Source organism: Phoenix dactylifera, unplaced genomic scaffold (assembly GCF_009389715.1).
Source record: "Phoenix dactylifera cultivar Barhee BC4 unplaced genomic scaffold, palm_55x_up_171113_PBpolish2nd_filt_p 000388F, whole genome shotgun sequence".
In the NCBI taxonomy this organism is placed as follows: Eukaryota; Viridiplantae; Streptophyta; class Magnoliopsida; order Arecales; family Arecaceae; genus Phoenix; species Phoenix dactylifera.
Window position 1 is genome coordinate 247,654 of NW_024067834.1, and position 24,664 is coordinate 272,317.

General features: G+C 36.6%; 2 protein-coding genes across 4 annotated transcripts; both read left to right on the forward strand.

The window, feature by feature from the left end:
- The first annotated feature begins 663 nt into the window (after nucleotides 1-663).
- LOC103703860 (probable tRNA N6-adenosine threonylcarbamoyltransferase, mitochondrial) lies at nucleotides 664-12,341 on the forward strand. 3 transcript variants are annotated; one of them, XM_026803327.2, is made up of 14 exons: nucleotides 666-1,055; nucleotides 1,177-1,221; nucleotides 2,429-2,503; nucleotides 2,597-2,693; nucleotides 4,620-4,710; nucleotides 5,267-5,316; nucleotides 6,324-6,514; nucleotides 6,642-6,727; nucleotides 7,579-7,657; nucleotides 7,766-7,849; nucleotides 8,262-8,376; nucleotides 10,901-11,010; nucleotides 11,815-11,985; nucleotides 12,082-12,341. In XM_026803327.2, exons 1-13 carry the CDS (start codon nucleotides 759-761, stop codon nucleotides 11,947-11,949), a joined length of 1,455 nt encoding a protein of 484 aa, XP_026659128.2. In that variant the 5' UTR covers nucleotides 666-758; the 3' UTR covers nucleotides 11,950-11,985; nucleotides 12,082-12,341. The 3 variants fall into 3 exon arrangements, with proteins under 3 accessions (XP_026659130.2, XP_026659128.2, XP_008785103.2); XM_008786881.4 differs by having other exon boundaries at nucleotides 667-1,055; nucleotides 10,901-10,989; XM_026803329.2 differs by lacking the exon at nucleotides 7,766-7,849 and having other exon boundaries at nucleotides 664-1,055.
- Nucleotides 12,342-12,482: 141 nt separating this feature from the next.
- On the forward strand, nucleotides 12,483-23,808 carry LOC103703995 (transcription initiation factor IIB). Its single transcript, XM_008787108.4, has 7 exons — nucleotides 12,483-13,166; nucleotides 13,855-13,879; nucleotides 17,826-17,955; nucleotides 18,036-18,166; nucleotides 18,298-18,386; nucleotides 23,069-23,145; nucleotides 23,220-23,808. The coding sequence occupies exons 1-7, from the start codon at nucleotides 12,811-12,813 to the stop codon at nucleotides 23,351-23,353; spliced, it is 942 nt and encodes a 313-aa protein (XP_008785330.4). The 5' UTR covers nucleotides 12,483-12,810; the 3' UTR covers nucleotides 23,354-23,808.
- The last annotated feature ends 856 nt before the right edge of the window (nucleotides 23,809-24,664 follow it).

Sequence of the window (24,664 nt, forward strand, 5' to 3'; positions counted from 1 at the left end):
TGCTTGTCAGAATTAGAGCGTGAAGACAAGACTCGAGATTAGTGTATATATACATTATGGAAGTTACTCATGGAAACTAATCAAGATATTCTTATAGGAAGCATGTAAATTGGACATGTTGTCGCTAAATTCCGAGCCGAGGTTGGTGAGAACCGAAGAGAAGTAAGATCGGAGGAGACCGAGGTGAATAAGAACTGGTTACCACCGAGTCCAACCTAAAAGTTTCCGACGAGAGACCTCCGATACTTAAGTCAAAATACTAGGGCAACAATGTAGAAGAGAGAAAATTTGTTGAGAAGAGTCTTAAAATGGGCTTACCTGATGATCCTCGAGTTATCCCTTATATAGGATAAAATATGCACTGTGCCTTATCTGTGTTGTAATGGTCGGCTATATGTTGACAACATGGTAATCGTTTCGTCCAACTAGCATGCAGCTATGATCGCATCGATCATGCTCTAACTGCAACCTTAATTAGTTTAACTGTCAATCTTTATCGCTTCGAGCAAAATACCACCTTGGTTTTCACTGTAGCCATTCATCTTGATGATAGGCTGATAGGGTTCAAGCTGAGGTTAAGATGTCTGATATTCTCCCCCATTTGGTACGGTAATAATGATTTTGGTGCCGCAATATATATCGGTTCGTCTTGACATCGGGTCTTCACCGACGTGGGCCGCGATGTCCCCACCACTCTTCTTCGTGATTAAGCGGAGGGACCTCAACCTCATCCCCTCGACCCGGGTCACTTGGAGGACATGGCATCCTCTACGCTCGCGTCGCCTCTCTGGCTTTCCCGCTCTGCTTTCCTTCTAAAAACTTCACTCCTACCTTCGGGAACTAGGGCTTTGACTCGCGGCTTTACAGGACCTCGCCAACCCCCCACCTCCCTCTCCCCCCTCTCTCTGAAGCCCTCTTTCAAACACCTTTCTGCTATACCATCAGCTTCTGGCATCTTTGCTCAAAAATCCTCGGACTTGGAGCGGAGCTTCGCTCGAGAGGATGTTGTGATTCTTGGCATCGAAACCAGCTGCGATGATACTGCCGCGGCTGTTGTAAATCCTCTTATCTCGTTTTGGTTTCTCCGCTTTCTCTTTGCTATAACATTGCGATAGGGTTTGCATCAGCGAGTTTTCTTGATCAGATTCTTGTTTCGAATGTCCTTTTCTTTTTCAGGTCAGAGGCAATGGAGAAATTCTTAGTCAAGTTGTGTCTTCGCAGGTAAGGGTTTATACCTAGCAGTTTCTGATAGGATATATATCGATGAAATTAATGGATTTTAATGATTGGCTTTGGTTGGAATTTGTTTTTTTATTGCTTTTTGGGGAATGCTCATCTGAATTTTTCACAAGGAAAAGGTTACATTTTTAGTTGGTTGGTGCGTCTCTTACTCTTTTCTCTCTCTCTTCTTATATGTCAGGATACCAGGTCACTATTTTTGTGACCTTTCATTGCATCGAGATACTAAGAGTTAGGGTTACATTCCAGAAATTTTTTATTTCTTTCCATCTTCATCAGATTATATTAGGTGGGCGAGACCTTTTAAATTGGATAAGTTGATCGAGGATGTAGCCTCGACCAGGAATAAGTAGCAAAAAAGTGAAGAAGTTGATGACCCTTAATGAAATGATTATAGTGCCAGACTCTTTCTTGGTTAGAAAATTGCATGAAGTTGGGGTGATAATCTTGTGGCTGATCAAAGGTTTTCCCTACAATTCGAGGAAATATGTCCTTCAGTAAAAGGACAATTTCATCAGAGCAAAGTAACTCAACTCTTAGTACCTCTATGAAGTGTGCATATAAGTATTGAAGACTATTTCTGTCAATGCAACTGATATCATATCCTTCTTGGCATTTCCACCATGGTTATGTTCAAAGTTGAAAACCTAAACTGACTTGGATAGAAGTTTTAGATGAGGGATATAAAAGGATCGCATTGACGGTATATGGAGCCTTTAATATGAAATAATGGTGAAGAAGGAAGTGCAAAAAAAGGTCCAATTGGAATAGGGCCTATAACCTTGTGGTAAGAGATTTATTTTCTGAGTGATCACAGTCTGTTGTATGTGTGTGTGTGTGTGTGTGTTGTATGATGTTCTAAGAAGTATGCCTTAACTTCCCTGAAGGAGATAATATGAAGCTTGTTTTCTGCATAACTGGCCTTGGTTTGTTTAACAATAAAGTTTCTTTTTCATCTGATATAGAGACACTATCAGCATCACTTATTTATCAAGTGCATCTCCATGTCCCTGTATTTTACTCGATGTGTCTCAACAAACTTTGGTTACACAATTCTTCTTATATGAGCGAAAGATCATTGCTTTCCTGCAGTTGATATTCAGCATGAATGACATGTTCATACAATACATTGAAGCTATTAGTTGAAATTGAAAATTTATTTTTTTTTTTTGCACTTGTACCTATCAAGGCAGATTTGCTGTCACGTTATGGAGGTGTTGCTCCTAAAATGGCTGAAGAAGCACATTCTCTTGTAATCGACCAGGTTTGAGATTTAGTTGGTTTCTATAGGTGATACCATGTCCTCATATCTTTGCATGTACAGTTAAGTGGTTATGATGTAAGCTTCATTTTCTAGGTTGTACAACAGACACTTGATAATGCAAATTTAACAGAAAAGAATCTTTCTGCAGTTGCTGTTACAATTGGACCAGGTTTAAGTCTTTGTCTGCGGGGTATGCATAACGTGGTTACCACAAATACCTTTTTATGGTTTTCTCTACATTAATTTTCTAGTTGTCTGGTTGTTGATATGACAAGATGAGAAGCCATATGCCATAACAAATTTCATTTGAGATATGAGCAAAATAATATAATGAAGAGTAGGATTACACCAGAAATGATTGGATAGAGTGGTTGAATATCATTGACCAACATTTTGTTCATAAATAACCAAGAGGCTTTATCGGCAGATTCTTAGAATTGATATATGATTCTGTTCTACATTCTTTTTTCATCCTTTATTTAGATGCCCTTTTGGAACAAGCTCATTTGAATTCTGATCATGTTAATCCAGTTATATCGGGTTGTTTATTATATTTTAACCTTTCAGTCAGACATGAATACCTCTTTGGATCACAAAATTTTGAAATTATTACGTGTGCAGATAGAGGGGAGCTTGAGCTAGGATTTAAACCTGAATCTTATCAATTGTAGAAACACTATGGACCATCTAGGCCCAAATTTCAAGTGCACCACATGATTAAAAATAAAGAAAAAGCTAACTAGATTACATCCTCCTCCTTATCCATTTCCCTTCCACCACCCCCATCCTCTTAAGATTCGATTCTATTATAGGATATGATAATTTTCCTTTCTCTATGGTGTTGGTCAAGCTGCAAATTCTAGTGAAAAGGGTATTCCTTAGTCATTTCTTAGCTGTGGTTGATACCAATTTGAAAAAACAGGAATGATAGCTGAGCCAAAGTAATTGGAATAATGCTAGATGGTTATGGTTATTAAGTTAGGAATAATGAGATTGTTTGGTGCCTATAGTTATGTGGAAATCCTATATATATATATATATATATATATATATATATATATATATATATATATATATACACTTTCCTGAAAACAAATTGCTAACCTGTAGACATGACAGAATAATAGAAGGATTTATATGATAAATAAAGATGGAAATATTTGTATTGGATCCTCATAACGATTTTGCGAAACAAAGGATTACTTATAGAAGCCTGGCCATGTTGTAGTTGAGGTGGTCTGAATTGTGATAATATTAAGCATAAAGCTTTGATGCTTACTACTTGAGGATTTTTTTGCATGCATTGACATGGTCTTAAATTATGTTGGTTCTACAAGAGCTCCTTGAACAACTATAGTTTGAGTATTGCTCGACTAAATTATGCTGGTTATTTATTAGGATGGTTCTTTGTTGGTAGTTGGTATAATGGTACTATAAGTTTTGTAGAAGAAGAAGAAGGAAGGTGCAAAATTTTAAGCCACTTTACTGTTGGTGAGTATTGTGGTGACCACGATGAAAGAATGCCTGGTATTGTTTTAGAGATAATTGGGACATCTACACCAACATCAGCTCCCTCTCAAATATTCTTAACACAATGTTTTCAAAATCAGTCCCTTTTTGGCTCTACTCTCTAGCTTATGCATGACTTTCCATTAGCTCTTTTTAACTGTATCTTTTCTAGTACCACCTGTGCTGTGGAGTAACATGTCCCTGACCACCATAGAAATGGTCATATGCATGCATTCAGTTGCTTAAAGTCCTCTCTTAATGGTAGTCCAGTGTTATATGATTCTAAAGCCCCCTTATTAGATTTCCCTAAAGTAATATCTTGGGTTATTAGTATCATTAATGACAATTTTGTAGTTTTTGGCTATATTATGTGAAGTTCCTTAAAAAACTATATATTTGTTACCATTAATTATCATTTGTCCCCTTAATGTTGATATCGGAGTTGGGAGATTTTAATAGAAGGTTTCTCTTTTTTTTTTTATGTATATGAAGATCTCAATATATCCATAGTATGAAATATTTTAAGTCACTTATGTAGTGCTGGATATGTTGGTATAGTCGAACAATCAATATAGTGATTTTCTCTCTCTTTTTAATTGCAATGTAGTTGGTGTATGCAAGGCTCGAAGAATAGCTGGAAATTTTAGTTTGCCTATCATCGGTATACATCATATGGAAGCACATGCTCTGGTTGCTAGGTACTGAAGTCAACACTTTCATATATACATGTGCATATCTTTCTTTCTGGCAATATTTGTGGTAGCGTCGATTTGTTTAACTTTCACTTAGCAATAAATAAGTCCTGATTTTGAGGGTACAAGAACATTAAAATCACAGATGATAAAAATTCGAGCTTCATGCTTTAGGTGAAGTACAATAGTTTATAAATTTGACTCGATCTGACTGCAGAAAGCTCACTTATTATTTCTATGACATATTAATGTTTGCAATGTCATACATTTCATTAATTAGAAGTATAGCACCCTGATCTTGCATAGGAAAGACCTGGAACCCAAATTTTTCTATCCATCTGGTGCCTAGAGTTGATAATAATATCCATTGAACTTCCATTCCTTGATGTTATAATCTGATTCCATTTACTATGAAATTTCAAAATAAAAGATAAATAACTATAAAAGACAAAGCTAAACCAAAGAGATGGCATAATGGCGAATAGCAAGCAAATAGACGTTGTTTCATGTGCATACAAACTTTGCCTTTGCTGATTGTCCATTGTGCTTTGCTTGTTTCTAGGCTGGTTGAGAAGGACCTGCAGTTTCCTTTTTTGGCTCTTCTTATTTCAGGTAATCTATTTCTATCTGCATGTACACTATCGGCTGTTAATGCTTTATTATTCTCTGAAAGAATTCCAGTTTTGTAAGATCATGTAGGAGTATTTGAGTATTTGCATCTGCTCACATATTTTCTCCTCTTAATATCTTGTAATGTTACTTGTTGAAAGTTAGATGGTTAATCAAGTAAGATTTACTGTGCTGCTTTATATGGGAGATTGTTGCTTGTTAGGCCTATATATTTGCATTTGTCATGTAACTGGGCCAACCATGCAATAAGCTTGGCATTTAAGCAAGCACTCACTATTAGGGTTATCAGTCATTTGACCACTGTATGGCAGTTATGCAATAATAATAGAAAGAGAAAAGGGTGAATGGACTAGGGTCAAGTCCATGTTCTCCCATCCCCCTTTCTCCTTTCACTATTTTTAATTTTTTTTCTTTATCTTTTACATATTTTCTTACAGTATATTCTTACAGAGATCCACACATGATATCTTGAATATCTAATGGTGGTTGTTGTATTCTGAGATCAGTCATTTCACACTCATTTCATTGCTTTCACATTATTTTTCTTACCTCTTTTGGGGGATAGATAAGAAAATATCTTATTAAGAATTGTTTCTGTTCTTTGTGTTTTGTCTTTCATCACCAAGTGGATTCTGTATGGATTAAGTGATGTATCTTTCCATAGTTCATGTGTAGTCCAATGATGTCAAAGTGCTTCTTCGAACCTTAGATATCAAATCCTTGTTCATTCTAACTTGAGTATGAGTATCAAGTTAGCTTGAATACTGTAGTGTTATGGCTGATATGTTCCTTATCAGTTCTGTGTTTCTGTAAATCAGAACATAACATGCATATTTTGGTGCAAATGGGAGTCTAAATTGTTGGGTTCATATTTTCCTTGACATGGATTTGAACTTCATCTAAATCCACTTGGAGTATCTATTTGTTCTTTCTAATCTAATAGAAACAAATGCTTGCGACTATTTGCTAGTGTATTTTTTCACACTCAGGTGGACACAATCTCCTTATTCTTGCCCACGGACTTGGTCATTATGTTCAACTTGGGACAACAATAGATGATGCAATTGGTGAAGCATATGACAAGACAGCAAGATGGCTTGGCCTTGATATGAGAAAAGGTGGTGGCCCAGCTCTTGAAGAACTTGCTCGGGAAGGTGATGCAAACTCTTTCAAGTTCTCAGTAAGTCTCTTGCTGGAGCTCTTGGTTTGCTACTGGTAATGTTATCTGCATGTGAAGCAACCATTTGCCTCTTGTGTTGTCCTGCATTAGTCACAGTATTTTTATCACTCATTATTTTCTCTCCCAGATTCCTATGAGACAGCATAAGGACTGCAATTTCTCATATGCTGGTCTAAAGACTCAAGTTAGAATGGCCATCGAATCCAAAAATCTGTAAGGAATTTATTACTTTGTATTTTCATGCCTTTGCATCATACGCATTGAATGAGTCCATGTTTAATCCAATCATTTATTCTTTGCCATGTTGTTTTTACCTTTGTTTTTGTGCTACAAATGCCACTATGTACAAATTAGAGCTGTGAACAAATTGCCATTTCATTCTTTAAGTTGCTCAGCATGGAAGTACAACTTAATGAGGCAAAAAAAAAAGACACTTGCTGCATATTGTTTAACTTCTGTTTGTGGAACAACTCAGCAATTACTGAAAAATCGGAAAATCTGTAAGGATTTTATTACTTTGTGTCTTCACATTGCATGTCGAATGAGTCCATTAATCCAATCATTTAATCTTTGTCATGTTGTTTCTACATTGTATTTATGCTACAAATGCCACTATGAACAAATTAGAGCTGTGAACAAATTGCCATTTCATTCTTTATGTTGCTCAGCATGGGAGTACAACTTAGTTGAGCAAATACAGAAACTGTTGCTGCATATTGTTTAACGGCTGTTTATGACAAACTCAGCAATTCATAAACCTCATTATATCCAACTGCCCTGCAACTTGTGAATGTTTTATTCAATGATGTCCTCTTTAGATTGCACATCTGCACTCGTGGTGTCATGTTAAAATGTGCATATGTTTGTGCATTTACTCCTAGAAATATGAAATTTCTTTACATTCTCACCTACAATACATAAGCTAATCTTACTTCTCATGGCTTACTAATTTAAGGTGCCAATGATCAAAATTGTTTCTTTTTATTTTGTTTACTGTTGATAATATCTGGTCATTTAAACTCCATTGGCCTTCCACTACTGAGAGTGATGCATGCTATCTGCAGATCTATAGAAAATAATTCCATTTCTTCTACAAGTAGCCAGGAAAGAAGGTTACGAGCAGATATTGCTGCATCTTTTCAGGTTATGCATTAAATTTTGTATTTAGTTGAACTAGTATACCGGCTTTTTAAGTATTTTGATTTTTTCCTGAATGCTTCGGAATGTTGCTTCTATCGAAATTTTCTGTAGCGAGTTGCTGTATTGCATTTGGAAGAGAGGTGTGAACGAGCAATTGAATGGGCAATGAAGATTGAACCTTCTATTAAATGTTTGGTAATGTAAATTGTGATTCTTTGTTTCTTTTTGAACTTATGAGGCTCGAAAGAAACCAGACTAATCATGGAAAGCACAAAGTCCACTTTTTAAATGGTTCATTCTAGCTCATGAAGATATTAAAAAAAAAAACGAAGCTGCATTTTAAGGTTCACCCAATAAACAAGTTGGGCTCAAACAGCTTCCAAAAGTTAGCATATGCTTTGACTCGTGTGAACCAGCTCATTTTAGTGGCCTATGAGACAAACCTTAAAACACAAAACTGACTTTTCCTCAGGCTTGAACCTAGTTTGAACACCTCTCCTCTTGAGATGATGAAGTCAAATCTGAATAGTCAAAGCGTAGCTCGGTTCTTTTGCAGCCCAAGGAGATTGATGTTTGATACTATTGTTGTCTGTCTCTTATTTTGTAGGTAGTTTCAGGAGGTGTTGCATCAAATCAGTATGTTAGAACTCGTCTGAACCATGTTGTTGAGAAGAATGGGCTTCAACTTGCATGCCCTCCTCCTAGCCTTTGTACTGATAATGGTAAGAGTCGTAAGACATATTTGTAGATCTTGTTTATGATACTGTTTAGATTGAATTCTGCATCTTTCAGGGTGCATATTCATTTGCTTCAACTTGTATGCTCTCCTCCAAGCCTTTGTAGTGACAATTGTAAGAGATATTTGTAGATCTTGTTTATGAGACTACCACAATATAACTGGTGGAAAGTTAGACCTAAATCATAGATGAGATGTTTGAATTATTGGGTTCTATTAAATAAATTAGGTAGTTTTAAACTCTTGGTTGGTAGGTTATTTCAACCAACTCTTTGTTGAACTCCACAGATGCAATCAGGAAGGAACAGTCCAGTGTTAGTGGCTGAATTCAAACTGTTGGCTGAATTCAAACTGCTGATGAATATCTTTGAGATCTAACTTATGTAGGTTACAAATTTATGTAACTTATCTTTGAGTTAAACACATAGCTTGACTTGGGAACAAATTTAGCATACTGAGTTATAAGAGAAGGGTGGTGATGAAATGTTTAGATAATTAGATTGAATTCTACATTTTTCAGGGTGCATATTCATTCTGCTAAGGGTAGTTTAAACCTTAGCAGTCAGAAATTTCTACCCAGAGTGCCACATCTGCTTTTGGATATCTCTGGAAGCGCTCTCCAGCACTTGCTTCCAATTCATGTAACTGAAGCTTAAAATAAGATAGCTGAGTATCTAGGCAGTCATAGGCGATCACCTTCTAGCACCTAAATTAATTTCTTTAGTTGCTCTTAGAGCACGAACTTTAACAGTGCACATTGGTTTGGCTTTTCTCAAGCTGGTCAACTTTTGCAAACTACTTCCAAGGCCCACCTAGGCCCATATTGGTCTCAAATGTCCAAGCCCAATTTGCTTTGTGTATGAAGGTCCACTTCTGCTTGGCCCAACTTAATTAAGACGTGGGATCTTAGATGAAGTTCCTGTGTCCATGGGCTTACATGGACTGTGATTCAAAGTCATCTTAGTTTACTTTCTCATTTTTCATTTTTGTTGGTAAGAACATGAGGACCTGTTTTCAGTATTGCCAAAAATAGGTTTTGAGCTTAGTGGTTTTCATTTCAATCTACAAGTGGATCTAAACTTAATCTACATGTGGATTTAAACTTCTAGAAAATCAGGATCAAAGATGGGGATAGGCTTGTCCATTCTCCATGTGTATTATTTTATTTTGACCAACAAGAATAGGTTAGCATTGCTTTTCAAAGTACATTGTCATGAGACTACTTGCCACTAGCATGTTCCTTTACTAAATTAGGGGAGACAAAAAATCAGTTTGGGTTCGATGAGGGCCTATAGTCCCAGTTTTTTGCTTGACTTGGACTTAATCCAGACCTGGATCTTGGATGACACCGAGTTTTTGAAACTGAACTTGTTTTCAATTTGGGCCATCCCAGATCTGAGCCGGTATGAATGAAATTTAGTGGTTGTCCATGGGGGTGGGGGATGCTATAGAGTTCGGGATTTTTTAAGGGGAGAGAGCAGGATGGTCAAGTGGGGTCCATGGTTGGAGGGAGCACAAGCGAGCAGTAGGGTTGGGGGCCGCACCCAGGGGGGTTGGGGGGTGGAGTCTTAGCATAGGGCTGGGGGAGAGAGGGAAGAGAATACTTGCTGGTCAGCCAATGAAGGGTGTGCCGCAGGCCAGGTGGTGGGCTGGCGAGATAAGCCAAGTGGTGGTTGGCTGTTGATGGGGCTTGCTGAGGGAGGCTGTTGGACCATAGAGTGAAGGTGTAGCAGGGGGAAATGAAAACCCTAAACGGGAGAGGGGAGAGACTAGGGAGTGGGTGATCTTGCTCCCAGATTTTGGGAAAGTGGGAATTAAAACTATGGGCACTACTTATGTGGGGTTTTTAATCGAGATTTTAGAGTCAAAAAGACAGTGGGTCGAAGTCCAGGTTTGGTCTGCTTCCTTGTTTACAATAATTACTCTGATTGTTTGGATTTATAAACTTGGACCCAATTCTAAGTCAGACAAATTTTTTTATGTAGACCAGGTTTTTGGATAAGTTGGCTACTGTCTGCGCTCAGCTTTTTCTGGGGCAAACTGAATTAATCGAATTTGACAAAATTTTGCCGTCCTATATGTAAACCTGCAACAAAAAGGTTATTAATAATGGGAAGTAGAAGTACAAAGAGCATATTGCAATGCCTTATTGTGATGTTCATTTTTATGGATCATTATGGCTTTGTCTAGATTTAGATGTCTTCTGAAGTTTTCCTCAAACTTTGGTTAGTTTGATGTGATGACAATGAATATCGGCAATGATTTCGAAAAAAATACTAGCTGTCTGCATATATGCCATTGTTAATTATCATTTTCATCATAATTGTAGTGGTCCTTCATTGCAAATGTTATGTTTCTGCTTTCTTTGGTGAAGTAGTAATGGTTAACTAGTCCATGAGCTACTTGAGTGTTGGCATGAGAAATGAATTTTCTATTTATTAAGAATTTTTTGATCCATACTTTAAGCATACATTATTATTGTAATTGTTATATGTTGGTCACTGTAATAGGTGTAATGGTTGCTTGGACCGGGATTGAGCACTTCCTATGTGGAAGATTTGATCCTCCCCCTCGTGCTGATGAGCCTGAAGATTCTATGGTTCGTATCAACTCTTTTTGGATATGATCAGGCATTTAGTGCCATCGTTCATGTACATCTTTCTTGATAATTATTTTTCATGCTAGACTGGCCACTTAAGACTGGTGATTCCAAATCTGTCTTGATGAATCCTTTATGGGAGTAAAGTGGGAGGCAAAACAAAACATAAAATTTTTTTTGTCTAGGTTTTTCCAGAAGACAAGATATCAAACAGGTCACAGATATGATATATATACTATGTAGGTGCTATATATATATATTTTCCTGTCGTGCAACGTCCTATTCCATAGAAAATAATGTCTTCAAAGGGATATTGTTTTCTAAGAATTACTTTTTTCTAAAACATTTCCTTAAAAAGTTTTTGAGACATGAATAGGAGAACGGATTTGAAACAGTTTTGTTTGGAAATGTGCAACTAGGGTAGTTCTACTCAAGGACACGAGCAGAAAGATTTTATTTGGTGGACTTATGGAAGCATGATTGATTTAGAGTTATGCACAATAGAGGGTGCAAAAAGATATTTCAGTCTAAATCATTGCTAGTACAGGCAGCAACTAGCTGATTCTGATGCTATACATGGCAAAGCTATGTTTGCAGAAATACCTTTTTGTTTTGTAAAAGTATAGCAGATCATAATTCTTAGTTGTCTGAGAACAGGTTGGTGAATGCTACCTATCCCAGTCTTTGATTTGCCATTTCGAAACATGCAAATTAGTTCCCTTTCTTTTTTGAAAAAAAAACTGCAAATTATTTCTTACATTTGCTTTTATAATCTTGTTTTGTTTAGCAGCCACAGCACCTAATTGCCTGTTTGCCATGATGCAGTTTGACTTGCGTCCAAGGTGGCCGTTGGGTGAGGAACACTCCCAAGGGAAAAGCGAAGCTCGTTCCTTGAAAAGAGCCAGGGTACACCCATCACTTACATCCATCATACAAGGTTCTGCTCAACAAGAAGTGTAGCTTTGTGAATTTCTAACTGATCTGATATTTGAACGGGTAAGAGAAAAATCTGCTTTAGCTCCTGGGTTGACATCGCTATAGTTGCTGTCGTGCATCACAGGCTGAACTGATGCGTCAATTTTTTCCTTCCAGTCCACAGGATGTTCCTGAAATGGAGGTTATCATCTCAAACCACATCCAGAACACCGGCGGTTACCATAGCTTGCTCATGCGGTGCTCTTTGTAAATTAAGCAGCTGAGGACAGTGATGAATGTCTAATTCAAAATTTTCTTGTCCTTTTTATTGGCAGCCAATATGATGAATACCATTTAAGATGTCTTTGTTCAGGATGTTGCATCTTTTTAACAACTTCTGTTAATACTTTCCCTTAATTATATGAGGCACTTGTATCTGTGTTGTTATGCGTGCAATATGGGTGCTTTAGAAGTCCATGTATATATATACACACACACACACACACACACATGTATATGGGTGCTTTAGAACGTCCTGGCAAGTTTTATTATTCCAACCGCAATACGATACGATCTTTGACTGTAGTTTTCACTTCAGTGAGTAATCAAGAGCTTATTATATTAGGTGGAAGGTCGTTTGCGAGCCAAGTAATGCTCTCACGTGCATGCCACGTGACCTCGACTAATAAATAATGCTCACGCGCATGTCGTGTCAACAGCACCCGCTCGCGTGCGCATAAGAATTCCCAAGGGAGATTCCAGGAACCGCATTTCCGTTCCGTTCTGCTTGCCGCTCCGTTCCCTTACCGACAGCACGACCGCGGGAAGGAGGAAAACAGAGGAAGAGCTACGGGAGCGGAAGAGAAAGAGAGAGAGAGAGGAAAATTGAAAAAGAGGAAAGAAGGAATGGCGGACGCTTCGTTCTGCCCGGACTGCAAGCGGAGCACGGAGGTGGTGTTGGACCACTCGGCGGGGGACATGGTGTGCTTGGAGTGCGGGCTGGTGCTGGAGGCCCACTCCATCGACGAGACCTCCGAGTGGCGGACCTTCGCCAACGAATCCTCTGAAAACGACCCAGTCCGTGTCGGCGGTCCATCCAACCCGCTCCTCACCGACGGCGGCCTCTCCACTGTCATCGCCAAGCCCAACGGCGCCCAGGGCGACTTCCTCTCCTCCTCCCTCGGCCGCTGGCAGACCCGCGGCTCCAACCCCGACCGCTCCCTCATCCTTGCCTTCCGCACCATCGCCAATATGGCCGACAGGTCCTTTTCTAGATCTAACTAACCCCCCATCTCCATCTTCCTTCTTCTTGATTTCTTGCTCTTTTCGATGGTCAATTAGACTGAGTGCTATTACGTTTAGGTATTGAATCGAGCATGCTATATATGTCTGGAATGTAAAAACGTCTGCCAGCAAATTAGATATCTTTGTAATAATGTGAATCAACAAACAATGGCTAAACCCTGAAGTAATCCCTTTAATTTATTATTCTACAATCCATGACGTATGGTAGAGTGGAAGACTGGTAAACTTAGTGACATTTTCTTTTGTCTTTTTCTACAAAACTGGAATCCATTTGCTGTTTGTGTCATGCCTGAGGCACACATATGGCTAGATGTATTATAGAAAAAGAATTGAACACAAGTGGGAAACAGTTGGATGCTTTTAAGAAAATATTTGTTCTTCAAATGTCTTCTTGGGTTCTCTTTATAAATTGGGCCACAAGCACTAGGTTTGTTTCTAGAAACCAGATAAACAACACTAACGTTCCTGATATTGATAATATTGATCGAATCATGTTAGCTTGTAAGACGTAATATGTGTCTTTTGTTTCCATGAAAAAGATAATCCAAATTGTCTTATTGCATAATTTTTAAATTTCAAATTAAATGTTCTAAATTTCAAATTCAATGTTAAAGCTAGTACTGATCTAGTGGCCTTTTCTTTCAGGTTGGGTCTTGTCGCCACTATCAAGGTACAAAACTAGTCTGCATATGGTTTCTATTCTGCAGAATTTTTATAAAAGCAACATCATTTCTTTGAGATGAATTTTGAGAGTAAATAACATGGTTGGGGGTAAGGATGATTTTAATTTTTTTTTGCTGTCAAGCTGTATAAATCACATTGCTATTTTTTAATAAATTCTTATGGCTCGTTCCTTCTGTTTGCTTTTGTATCAAATACTGGTCTCACTGTAGCTTATCAGATGTCTTCTGTTTTAATTTTCTAATGATGTTCATGGCAATGCATTGTGGGTTTTTCTCCTATGTGCTGAGATTTTTGCTGATTTATTTACCCTTTTCTTTCCTGCAAGAGAGTTGTATGCGTATGTCTATAGTGTTCTAAAATCAGAAGTTTGAGTTGAGACTAATAAGATGGAAGTTGTTCATTGGTATTGACAACTTTTGGATTCTTTAATGACAACTAAATTTAATATGAAAATTACATAAAACTTCTAAACCACAAAAATTAAGCTTGCAAATCTGGTCCATCTACATGCAAATCATAGCAAGTCCATTTAAGTTCGACAACATTTTGCAGCGAGCTCCTGACTTAACAATTGCACTTTGTGTATCGGTGACAAATTCTTTATGAAAGCAACAGTAGGCAAAAACAATAGCCTTAAATGAATCCTTAAATACCAGCTAATGGGATCTAAATTCCACCTATTGGTTATGCATTCTAAGCTTATGTTTTCCAGGATAGCTCTCTAAGATTTTTGGAGACTTGGGAAATAGTCGTGACGAAGAGGGAAGAAGGCAGGGTATGTTACAGGGAAATGCATTGCATTCTAATGTTCATAGCATAAGCAAAATAGCCTATGGAGCAAAGTATTGGTGCATGTTTTGACCGTTCATAGATGTTCAGTGGGCTTCCATTGTTCATCTCTGCAGTGCTACTTCCATTCTTTTAATTTTTCTTTGTTGTTTCTCTATGTAAAGGAGGGGATTAGCTGCTGGGTTTGATGATTGAGTATGGATAGATGGAAAGAGTCACAAGATTTTTGAACCATTATTGAACACCTTTTCATGTTACAGCTTAAAGTCGCTATGATAGGAGTCTTTGGATGCAGAACCACCTTCCCTTTGGAGTCAATATTACGAGAATTTATCTTCTTGATGAAGGAAAATCTGGCTTAGTTCTGGAAGAAATGCTAGGCACATGAAATGTTTGACTATTACCTTATCATATGATTTATAATCATTTTGGACAACAAACATGCCAGCAAAACTTCTGAAACCATTGACATGGAAACTCCATCGACCTGGCCAGAATCAAAACTGAGACCAAGTTTAAACCTCAGTTGCTATATTATCGACCATAATATTGGAAATCTGGATTCTTTTCCAGTTTTCCAAAATTTCCATCTCAGCCAAGATATAGCGCGATCTTGGTCCATCTAGTTATTGGCCACCCAATCAGACGCAGAGATCTAAGTAACTAAAAACCTTTCCTGGAAGGCAATTTACAAGCATGAATCACTATGAACTTTTTTCATTTTATTTCTGATATATTTGTATCTTCTATTTCATCCTTTTGGTTTTGCCTTCAATTTGCTAATTGATATTTTTAGCCTTCAAGCTTTTATAATTCTAATCAATGGCAAATTTATCACCAAAATATAAGGAAAAACAAAAGATCAAACTATCTAGAGCAGGCCTGTGGTTCACCTTAGAAGTATATATGCATGTGACTGGTGTTGTTTTGTTTATGTGCATAAGTTCTTGCTTACACATTTAGATGCCACAGCTGTCCTTTGATGAACTTAAATGATAATTACTACTTCCTGTGCTGATATATGTGCAGTTTCTGCGAGTTAGATAAGAGTCCCAGCCTATTTGAAACTTATTAGTGCCTGTTTGGATAATCCTGTGCAATCCAATAGGATTCACAAGAACACAGGCCAAGCAAGGCCTCTACTCACAGTATTCACAGAAATACTTTCAGAGTAGGCTCGCCCAAATCCTGTAGGAAGAAAAAAATGACCTCACCAGTCCTTTTTTCTATCCTACAGGATGGATTTGAAGAGGTCCAGTTGATATAAGCTGGGCCAAGCTTCATATTTTATAATACTAGACATATCTGTGCACATAGTCTAGAAGATATGTGCTGGACGAGCCAGACCCGATTCTTGCAGGATTTTTTTATCCCGATCTTGTAGGAATATCCAAACATGCTCTTAATCTTGTTTCTATCCTAGAGATTATTATTATTGATGATCTGCCTTGTGTATGTAATCTGCTACTCAATGGAAATAGTGTTGTAGTATTTTTTGTGTTTTTTCCATTCCTACTTATATAATTTATGTGTGAATGGATGTAATTATGTTGTAGGTCCCTAAGAATCTTACTATCTTGCTTTTAACTTTTGAGCTGCTATTGTAGCTGCTTGTTTTCTGATTTTTACATTGTAATAATCCCTTCTGTTTTTCTTATCCTAGTAGAGCACATTGTTTGTATATCACCTATTTCAGGTGATATGTTGATGGATGATTAACTTTACATATTGATAAATACACATTAACATCATGTGCAAGCTTGAAATTTAGGATAAGGACTATAGGTAGGGAATTGACTTATGTTTACACAGTCATGCATTAACAAAATTTCATAGGTGTAATTTACATATCGCTAGTAATGTGGGAATCTCACTCTGAAGCTTATGTATACCTTCATTTTGAAGGTTTTGTACAATTCAGAATTATGTTTTGTTGTCACTCTGTCCGACTGTGTGCTAGGCTTTCAAATTCTAAAATGAATTGCAAGGAGAGGAAGAGCTTGTATTGTTGCAAATATAAAAAATGCTGTTTTAGGTGATAAGGCACAAGTTTAAACTGGTAAAGTTGGGTACAAGCTTTCATTAATGTGTATCAATATATTCTGTTGCATATTGCTTTGGTATGTTTTGAAACAAACTGATATACAATTATTTGAGTCAGAACATATGTTGTATGGTACATGCATCTTTACCTTGTCAATAGCGTACTTTTATGGTGTTATCATAGATATTGTACTGTAATGATGAGTCCTTTTAATCCTGGACTCTTGCGTGCCATATATTGCACTCCCAATTATTGCAATAATCTCTACTATTATAAGCCAAGTTCCCTTGAGCCATCTGTTTGTGAAACCAGGCTTTCTGAGCGACCCTTCTGCAAGCATTATTATCAAGATATAAGCGGCCCTTCTGCAAGCATTATTATCAAGATATAAATCCCAGCCCTCCATCCATCAGAAGTGTTAGCATCTCTCTCTCTCTTTCTCTCTCCGAGCTGCATGGTGTGAGCATCAAATTCAAAAATAAATTCCATCTTCCTGTAATATTATAACCTATATGTATGGTAAAGCAAATAAGCGAGGCCCATGAGTCTCTAACTTAACCCATACTTTTCTTTTAGGGATGTACCACTTCCAGATTCTTCATAAATGACAAGAATATAGACTTAAATGAGAAGTTTTTTAAATCAAATGTACTGCGAACAATGTTTATGGATGGTATCATAGTGATCCATCAAATGTCCCTTGTTGAATATACTATGTATATTGCATGTGCTTAGATGGTATTTTTGGAGATTTGGCGGTTCATTGCAAAAGCCGTTTATTCTTTCAATTCATAGCATAACAACTCATATTTGCTGACCTTTTCAGCTTAGAACTATTTGCTAGAGCTGTTGGCGAGGTTGTTAATTTGGATGCCTTTATTATGTCCATTTTTGGTTTCTAATTCTTTGTTATGCAAACAAGAACTTTACGTAGTTGTTGTTGCTGTCATCATTTGAAGTCTGGTTTGTGCTGTATCTTTACTTAGCTGGAGGGTAGATAATGGTCAGTTGTGTGTGAATGCTCTAAGATGCCCTTGGGGGGTTCATGTTGTTGGATTTTATCATCACTTAAATGATCGTAATGACTTGTTTTGTAAAGGATAGAGCCAATGAGATATATAAGAAAGTGGAAGATCTGAAGTCCATTAGAGGACGAAATCAAGATGCAATTTTGGCTGCTTGTCTATATATTGCTTGTCGCCAAGAGGACAGGCCTCGAACTGTAAAGGGTATGGTTGACATCTTATTACAAGTCTTATCTGAATTATCATTTGGGGTGTACTTCATCAACTCCCGTATTTTCAAATAGAAATCTGTTCTGTTGCCAATGGAGCTACGAAGAAGGAAATTGGTCGGGCAAAAGAGTACATTGTAAAGCAGCTTGAAGTTGAGATGGGTCAATCGATGGAAATGGGTACTATCCATGCTGGGGATTTCCTGGTTAGTTCCGGTGTTTTACCATCTCTTCCTGTAGCTAGATTTTTGATATCCTTTTATTTTATAAATAGTCTTTTTTGTAGTTGAGATAGTCTTACAGAGATTTCTGAGTTTTGTTTTCCTCAATTTTGCAGCGGCGTTTTTGTTCACATCTTGGCATGTCAAATCAAGCAGTCAAGGCTGCTCAGGAAGCAGTCCAGAAGTCAGAAGAGCTTGATATAAGGTACATTTTTGGAAAGTTAATTAGTAAAAAATGTTACTTTCTGATTTCTTTTGTGTGTTCTAGGAAAAGTTCCTGATATCACCTACAATTCTCCTGATTGGTTTGATTATTCTTATAATTTCTCTTTTATGTAGTAAGCATCATTGATGAAGTTCTTTTCCCTCATCTGACTTGCCCTCATCTAAGTTTTAGGATGCTTTTTAGACCTGTGGTCTATCCAATTGTTATGACAGCTAGCAAGCTTTCTACGCTCTTGTTGTGCATTTGTACGACCGAAGGGCTTTAGGGCAACATATAAAGCCTTAAGCCTGCCTAGAAGCATACCATCTGATGACAAAATTCTATGCATTTTGTGAATAAATTTTTTTGGGACCTTCAACATTTACTTATATCAGAAAATTCAATTCCAGATGGTAAATAGACATTTTTGCCAGCATAATCAATTAGAATACTTACTGAAAGTCAAGAAGCATGAACATAGATAAATATTTTCTTTTAGCATTTAAGTAACTAGTATAAGGTGGCAGCCTAAATACTAAATAAATTATTGGCATGCCAGTAAATATACTATACCAAGTTAAGAGTTAGAACATGAGGTTGTTATTGCACCCCAAATGCTGTTTGGTTGTCAGCATTATGAAAATGACTTTATGGAGTACCTAAATTGAGTGAGGTTTATAACATCACCGATTGGTTGCTTTTTGTGAAACCTGTTTCAGAGGGATTTGTCATGAAACCTGAAAAATGGGTTTTGTGAAAAGGTTGGCCCCTTTCTGTTTTTCATAAAACCTGCTTTATGATCAATCAAAATTTACAGACAACCAAACAAGCCCCCAACGTTTTTTTTCCTCCACTAAAAGGCATTTTCAGTTTGTAAATTTACTGGATGTTATACTAGAGATAATTTTTTATCTGCATAAGACATCATAAACTGTTATATGTGTTGCTTAATGTGGTATCTTAAACCTCCTAGGTGTTTGGATCAATATAAACTTCATCGTGCTGCAGTTATCTAGGGTTTTGAAGCCTTCAAACTCATTAAGAATAGCTGTGCCTGCACTGATGCTTATGCTGCACTATGAGTTACATTTTTTCATCCTTCAATTGTCATAAAATGACCAACTTGCGTATATGATTGATATATATGGAACATAGATTGTGAAATGAAAGGAATCCCTTCTTTTAACTAAATGATAAATAAATATGAAAAGTCTTAAAATGAAGTCTAATTTTCCTAAACATCTCGCAGTCACAAACTCTCCTCTTATTAACTAATGCATTGGGAATAGTTATTACAATGGACCTATTCGGAAGCATCTTCCTGACATTTGCTCTGATCTATGGTAAATGATGCCATTTTGCAAAATTTATTATTTTTTAAAGAAAATCCCTTGGATTAGACTATGTAGGTGTATGTAACTATATGTTAATAAGTGACTAAAATACACTTTTATTTTGGCATAAATAAATGACTGCCAGACCTAAAGTGCAATTTTATTCTGACGTAAATAAACACAAAACATAAAACTAAACTAACTAATATGTTTATCTATAAATTATTTTAAGCATAAAGATGTTCTAAATTACAATTGTTCTTGATAGGTACTCATGTCCTATAGCAAGAATTTGAAGTTGGTGTTGCCCTAAATAGAAGATCTGACTGAGAAGAAATTTACCCCCTCCATAATTCACTTTAGGCAGTAATCTTCGAAACTCATTATTTGTAATACGACAACCAAGAAAAAAATTATATTATAGCAACTTAATATATGCAGCAACTCTGATTATTCTTTTTTTTTTTTAGAATAAGACCATCACCATTACTTTTGCATTGTTTCCACACATTTGTGACCATCAAAAGTAATTTTACGAAAATTGCTCCTTTCAAATAAGAGGCTACCCCCTATAATGACATTTGTGTTGGAACTTTTATTACAGAAAATAGATACATGAACTATTTTATTTACAATGCTCTCAATAGGTGTACATTTTTTGCACCATTGTTTACAGCTCTTTCCATTTGAGTATCTTTGTAAGCTGTTACGCCTTTAGTTTTGATGGGTTTGATATACTACATTGCACGAGTAAATTCTTATGAAAGTTCCAGCAATTTCAGCTTGTGCTATAGTTTTGCTCTTATCCAGCATTAACTCTTTAATAATCAATATCAGTCCAAACCCATTTCAGTGAAGAGATCAATTTGTTATTTGTGCCAACAGGTATTAACATGGAGATTAGTCCCGGCTTTGATTGGTTCTTCTAGAAGCTAAACAGAGATGAATGGTAAACATACATAAGCAGTCAGGTTTTCACAAAAATGTAGAACACACAGTAGCGATAAAAGCAAACAAATCAAAAGAGCTTTCATCAGTAATAGACATTGCAAAAATATTTTAGAAGAAGAAAGTAAAGAATTGAAAAAGTGAAAAAATATTTTGATTGGCTTTCTAGATACAATTAATGCTACATGGCCAAATCAGCAATTTGGGACACTTTGAGCAGGTCTGTGAGTTGGCTAGAGAGTGCAAAGAAAAAACTATTCGTAGATAAGAGGGAGCATCAGAATGATCAGGAGTAAAAGGAGCCAAAGAGTGCTTAGGAGAGGAAGAGGTGTTGAAAGAGGGAAAGAGAGTTGGGGGAAATTCCTTTTGGAATGCAGATAAAGAGCAGCTAAAATTGAATCTCAATCCACTTTCTGAAAAATGCTGTCCTGCCCCAATGGCACACCTTTCCACCTAGCAACCTTTGAATCATTCCCTCTTCTCTTTCCACATTAGACGTTTGAAGTATCAAATCAGCCCCGATGGGATAAGCCGCTATTGCATGGCAGGGCTAGGCTCACTTGGAATGCTCTACTTGCATGAGCCCAGTCCATGCAACAAACTAGGGAGTGAGAAGGAGCCCGCAGAGAAAAGGGAAAGGGGGGTTGTCATGGTGTTGGTGCCTTGTAGTCAAAGTCAAATGCATTGCTTTTTGGTCATAGTAACATGGCACAGTAGTCAGGATCAAGTGCCATTGATCCAGTTAGGGGTAGATGGAAGTGCCTAGCCTTAGCTAAACAACGTTATTAGAGGATCTTTGGTGCTGCAAGTGTCTTGTCTTCAACTTTTAACTTGCTTTTCATGATGGCTTGTAGCTCCCAGTTTAGTTTCTATATAGGGAGGATATTGGAACAAGTATGTGCAGAGCCCAATTTTTTCAGATGGCATGTTTGAAATGAGGAAACCTTTGATGCCATAATTGTCTGTTCTTTCTATCATTGGTTATGGTGTGGAGAAACAAAGAGCCTAGATAATTGAGATGGTTGACTGCTGGGGTATTGACTGTAAAATCTTTTTGTATTTTCAGGACCTTTAGGGTGTCACTCTGTATTTAGAGAAGTTGCTATGGAATCTTTTAGAAACAACTAGGATCCAAGGCTTTGTTTATACTTTATACTATTCAAGAAAAGATCCTTACAGAAGCTTGCTAACAAGAAGCTAGTTTTGACTGTTTCTGAACATTTTGCCTAAATGAGTGCGATGCTTAGTCTCCTATGCAACTTCATTTGGATTTCCTGGTGCTAGGTTTTCATTCACTCAATAACCTAGGACTGTGAGTTGAAGACATGATCTTGGGTGTCAGGTAGGATGCTGTTAAGAGTTTAAAGATGCGTAAAGAAGAAAGTATGGCATGCTGTATTCTCTGGAATATGGAACTTGAGGAATGAAAATATCTGTTTTGAGAAGCACAGAACATCAAGGGAGAATGAAGAAGGTAACTTGTGATGCTGGTCTTGGGGATCAGGAAATGGGTTTACTATTGTGAAAATGACTAGATAGGGACTTTCATTTCTGTGTCTATTTATTTATTTTTTCTTTTTCACTCTTGCACTTGCCTTTTTCTTTTGTTGGTTCCTCATCTTTGATATCATCTTGTCATGATCATTTGAAGGTTCAAATCTATCTGGTCAATCCTTCTCTACCCCTCATACTCTTGAATGGATACTTCTGTTGAAAAAGAAAGAGGCACAGGAGTTTTTATTGTATGAAATCTTTTAACAATTTAGACCTAATAACTTACAGTGCAAAATCTTATAATCATTATCCAAATGTTACAATTCATGGGGACTTTGAGATATGGTTGAGTCACCTCATTTTCACTAGTCAATAGTGCGAATCAAGTTATTTTGACAATTTTTTTTAGTAACATCATTCAGGTTGTCATGCTGAGATTTAGGGAAACTGTACTACAGATTGTATTATGTAGATGATAACGTTGACCCCATTTTACTGTAGATAAACATTGCTGGCAGCTACAAGTCTGCAGCTATCATAATCCAAATCCATGAATGGTTCACTTGTCTGATAACTTGATATTATGTGTAGCTTCATCTGTTCCATATTCCTTGTTGATATTTTATCTCTTCATTTGTTGATATATTATTTTTGATAGCAAGTAGTTCAGTTATGGTCCAAGCCATTGCGTTGACTGATAATCTATACATTTTCATGGAGAAGCTCATCATATTAAAGTCAAGCCTTGGGCCATGAAGAAAAGCATATTGAGATCATCATGTTATTTTAAACCAGAACCACTTACAAAGATTTTAGTTCTTCTAATATGATGTTACCTTGCAATAACGGGAGGAATGTAAAATCTGTATTAACTGGCAAGGATTGCAACAACCATTGCTTTTGCAGGAGGAGTCCTATATCAATCGCAGCAGCTGTCATTTACATGATAACTCAGCTATCAGAGGAGAAGAAACCTCTAAGAGGTTCGGAAACAATATTTTTTTTGGCCTGTGGTTCCAGTATATTGTTTTTTTGTACTCACAATAATATGTTGCAGATATCTCTTTGGCCACGGGAGTGGCAGAAGGCACTATAAGGAATTCATACAAAGATCTTTATCCCTATGCTTCAAGGATCATTCCAGCCTCATTTGCCAAGGAGGAAGACCTCAAGAATCTCTGCAGCCCATAGTTCATAATTAACCAGTTGCAGTTGAGCTACTTGAAAAATTCAGGACCGGCAGGTAGCATGGTGTGACTGATGCATGCCATTTGTTATTGGCACAAGAATGTTCACATTCTTCGACATGAACTTTTGAAAGGACTCCAGAAACGAACCTGAAGTAGTTTTCTTTTTTTTTCCCCCTCTCAACATATGTATTTCTGAACGACTTTGTGTGGTGATGAGCAAACACATTATAAACTAACCTAACCTTATGGCTGAGACAAACATAAATACTAGTCCGCGTAGGCCTCTGGCACTAGGCTAGGATAAATGATAACTATACAACCTGTGCTTTTAATAGCTTTTGCCATGTAATTAAGCTTGAGTCCTTGTTTATTGTACACGTGTTTGACGACTTTCTGTATCTGACTGTAAAATTCTTGAAGAGTATTCAACAGATCAGATGTCATGTTCTATTACAATGACAGATCAAATCATATTATTTATAAAGTAAAAGATTTTATCTCATTTTATCTAAAAACTTAAATATACTTTTGGGAAAAAAATTATCTCAATTCTAGGTCGGTGGAAATTGGACCTCATATGATTTTTTTTTTTCTTTTTATGAAGGATTTGTTTGGTTTGTGGAAAGAGGAGAAAAGTGTGGTCAACGAAAAATTGGAGAAATGTCTTATATTTTATTGGAGTTTTTAAAGGATGAAGATAGAAAAGTAGCTTTTTCAAGAGAATAAGATTCTCTTATTTTATAGGAAAGAAAAATTTATGTGAGACATGAAAAAATCCAGCTCCGATTGGTTAGTAAATAGTAATGGAGTTTTTTTTTTCAAAAATGCTCTTAAGTTTTTAAATAGAATTGTGTAAAGTCCTTTTCTTTATTAAGAATATAACATGTATTTTATACAACTTTTTTAAAAAAGTAGATGCTCAACTAAATATAAACTATTGTAAAATATTATTTTTTCATGGTTAGCTAAACATAGAAAATTATTATTTTTTTATATAATTAAATCGGATATCACTCACCGAGCAACCATCATCTCTACAATTTACTCAAGCAATTAACATGCAAAATCAAGTAATTTAGAAATAAAAGACAGCACAGTTTTTTGACATGGAAAATCTTTCTATGTGAAGGAAAAAAATTACGAAACCTAGTCCAACAAAATATTTTACTATTTAGAATAATGGAATTACAATAAATCCTTTTTATATCAATTAGAGATTGCACAAACATCAACAAAATTTAATCTCGGCTTCCGGAACAAAAATATTCATTAGGATAATGGTACAATAGAGTAATAAATATGTAGCAAGAAA

What these genes read in the sequence shown, in the direction of transcription:
- LOC103703995 (XM_008787108.4), top strand. Translation starts at nt 12,811, where the DNA reads ATGGCGGACGCTTCGTTCTGCCCGGACTGCAAGCGGAGCACGGAGGTG. An exon ending in GTCTTGTCGCCACTATCAAG is followed by an intron (nt 13,880 to 17,825) that starts GTACAAAACTAG and finishes TGTTTTGTAAAG; the next exon opens with GATAGAGCCAATGAGATATA. An exon ending in GGAGAAGAAACCTCTAAGAG is followed by an intron (nt 23,146 to 23,219) that starts GTTCGGAAACAA and finishes AATATGTTGCAG; the next exon opens with ATATCTCTTTGGCCACGGGA.
- LOC103703860 (XM_026803327.2), top strand. Translation starts at nt 759, where the DNA reads ATGGCATCCTCTACGCTCGCGTCGCCTCTCTGGCTTTCCCGCTCTGCT. An exon ending in GCCATCGAATCCAAAAATCT is followed by an intron (nt 6,728 to 7,578) that starts GTAAGGAATTTA and finishes TGCTATCTGCAG; the next exon opens with ATCTATAGAAAATAATTCCA. An exon ending in TTCGTATCAACTCTTTTTGG is followed by an intron (nt 11,011 to 11,814) that starts ATATGATCAGGC and finishes GCCATGATGCAG; the next exon opens with TTTGACTTGCGTCCAAGGTG.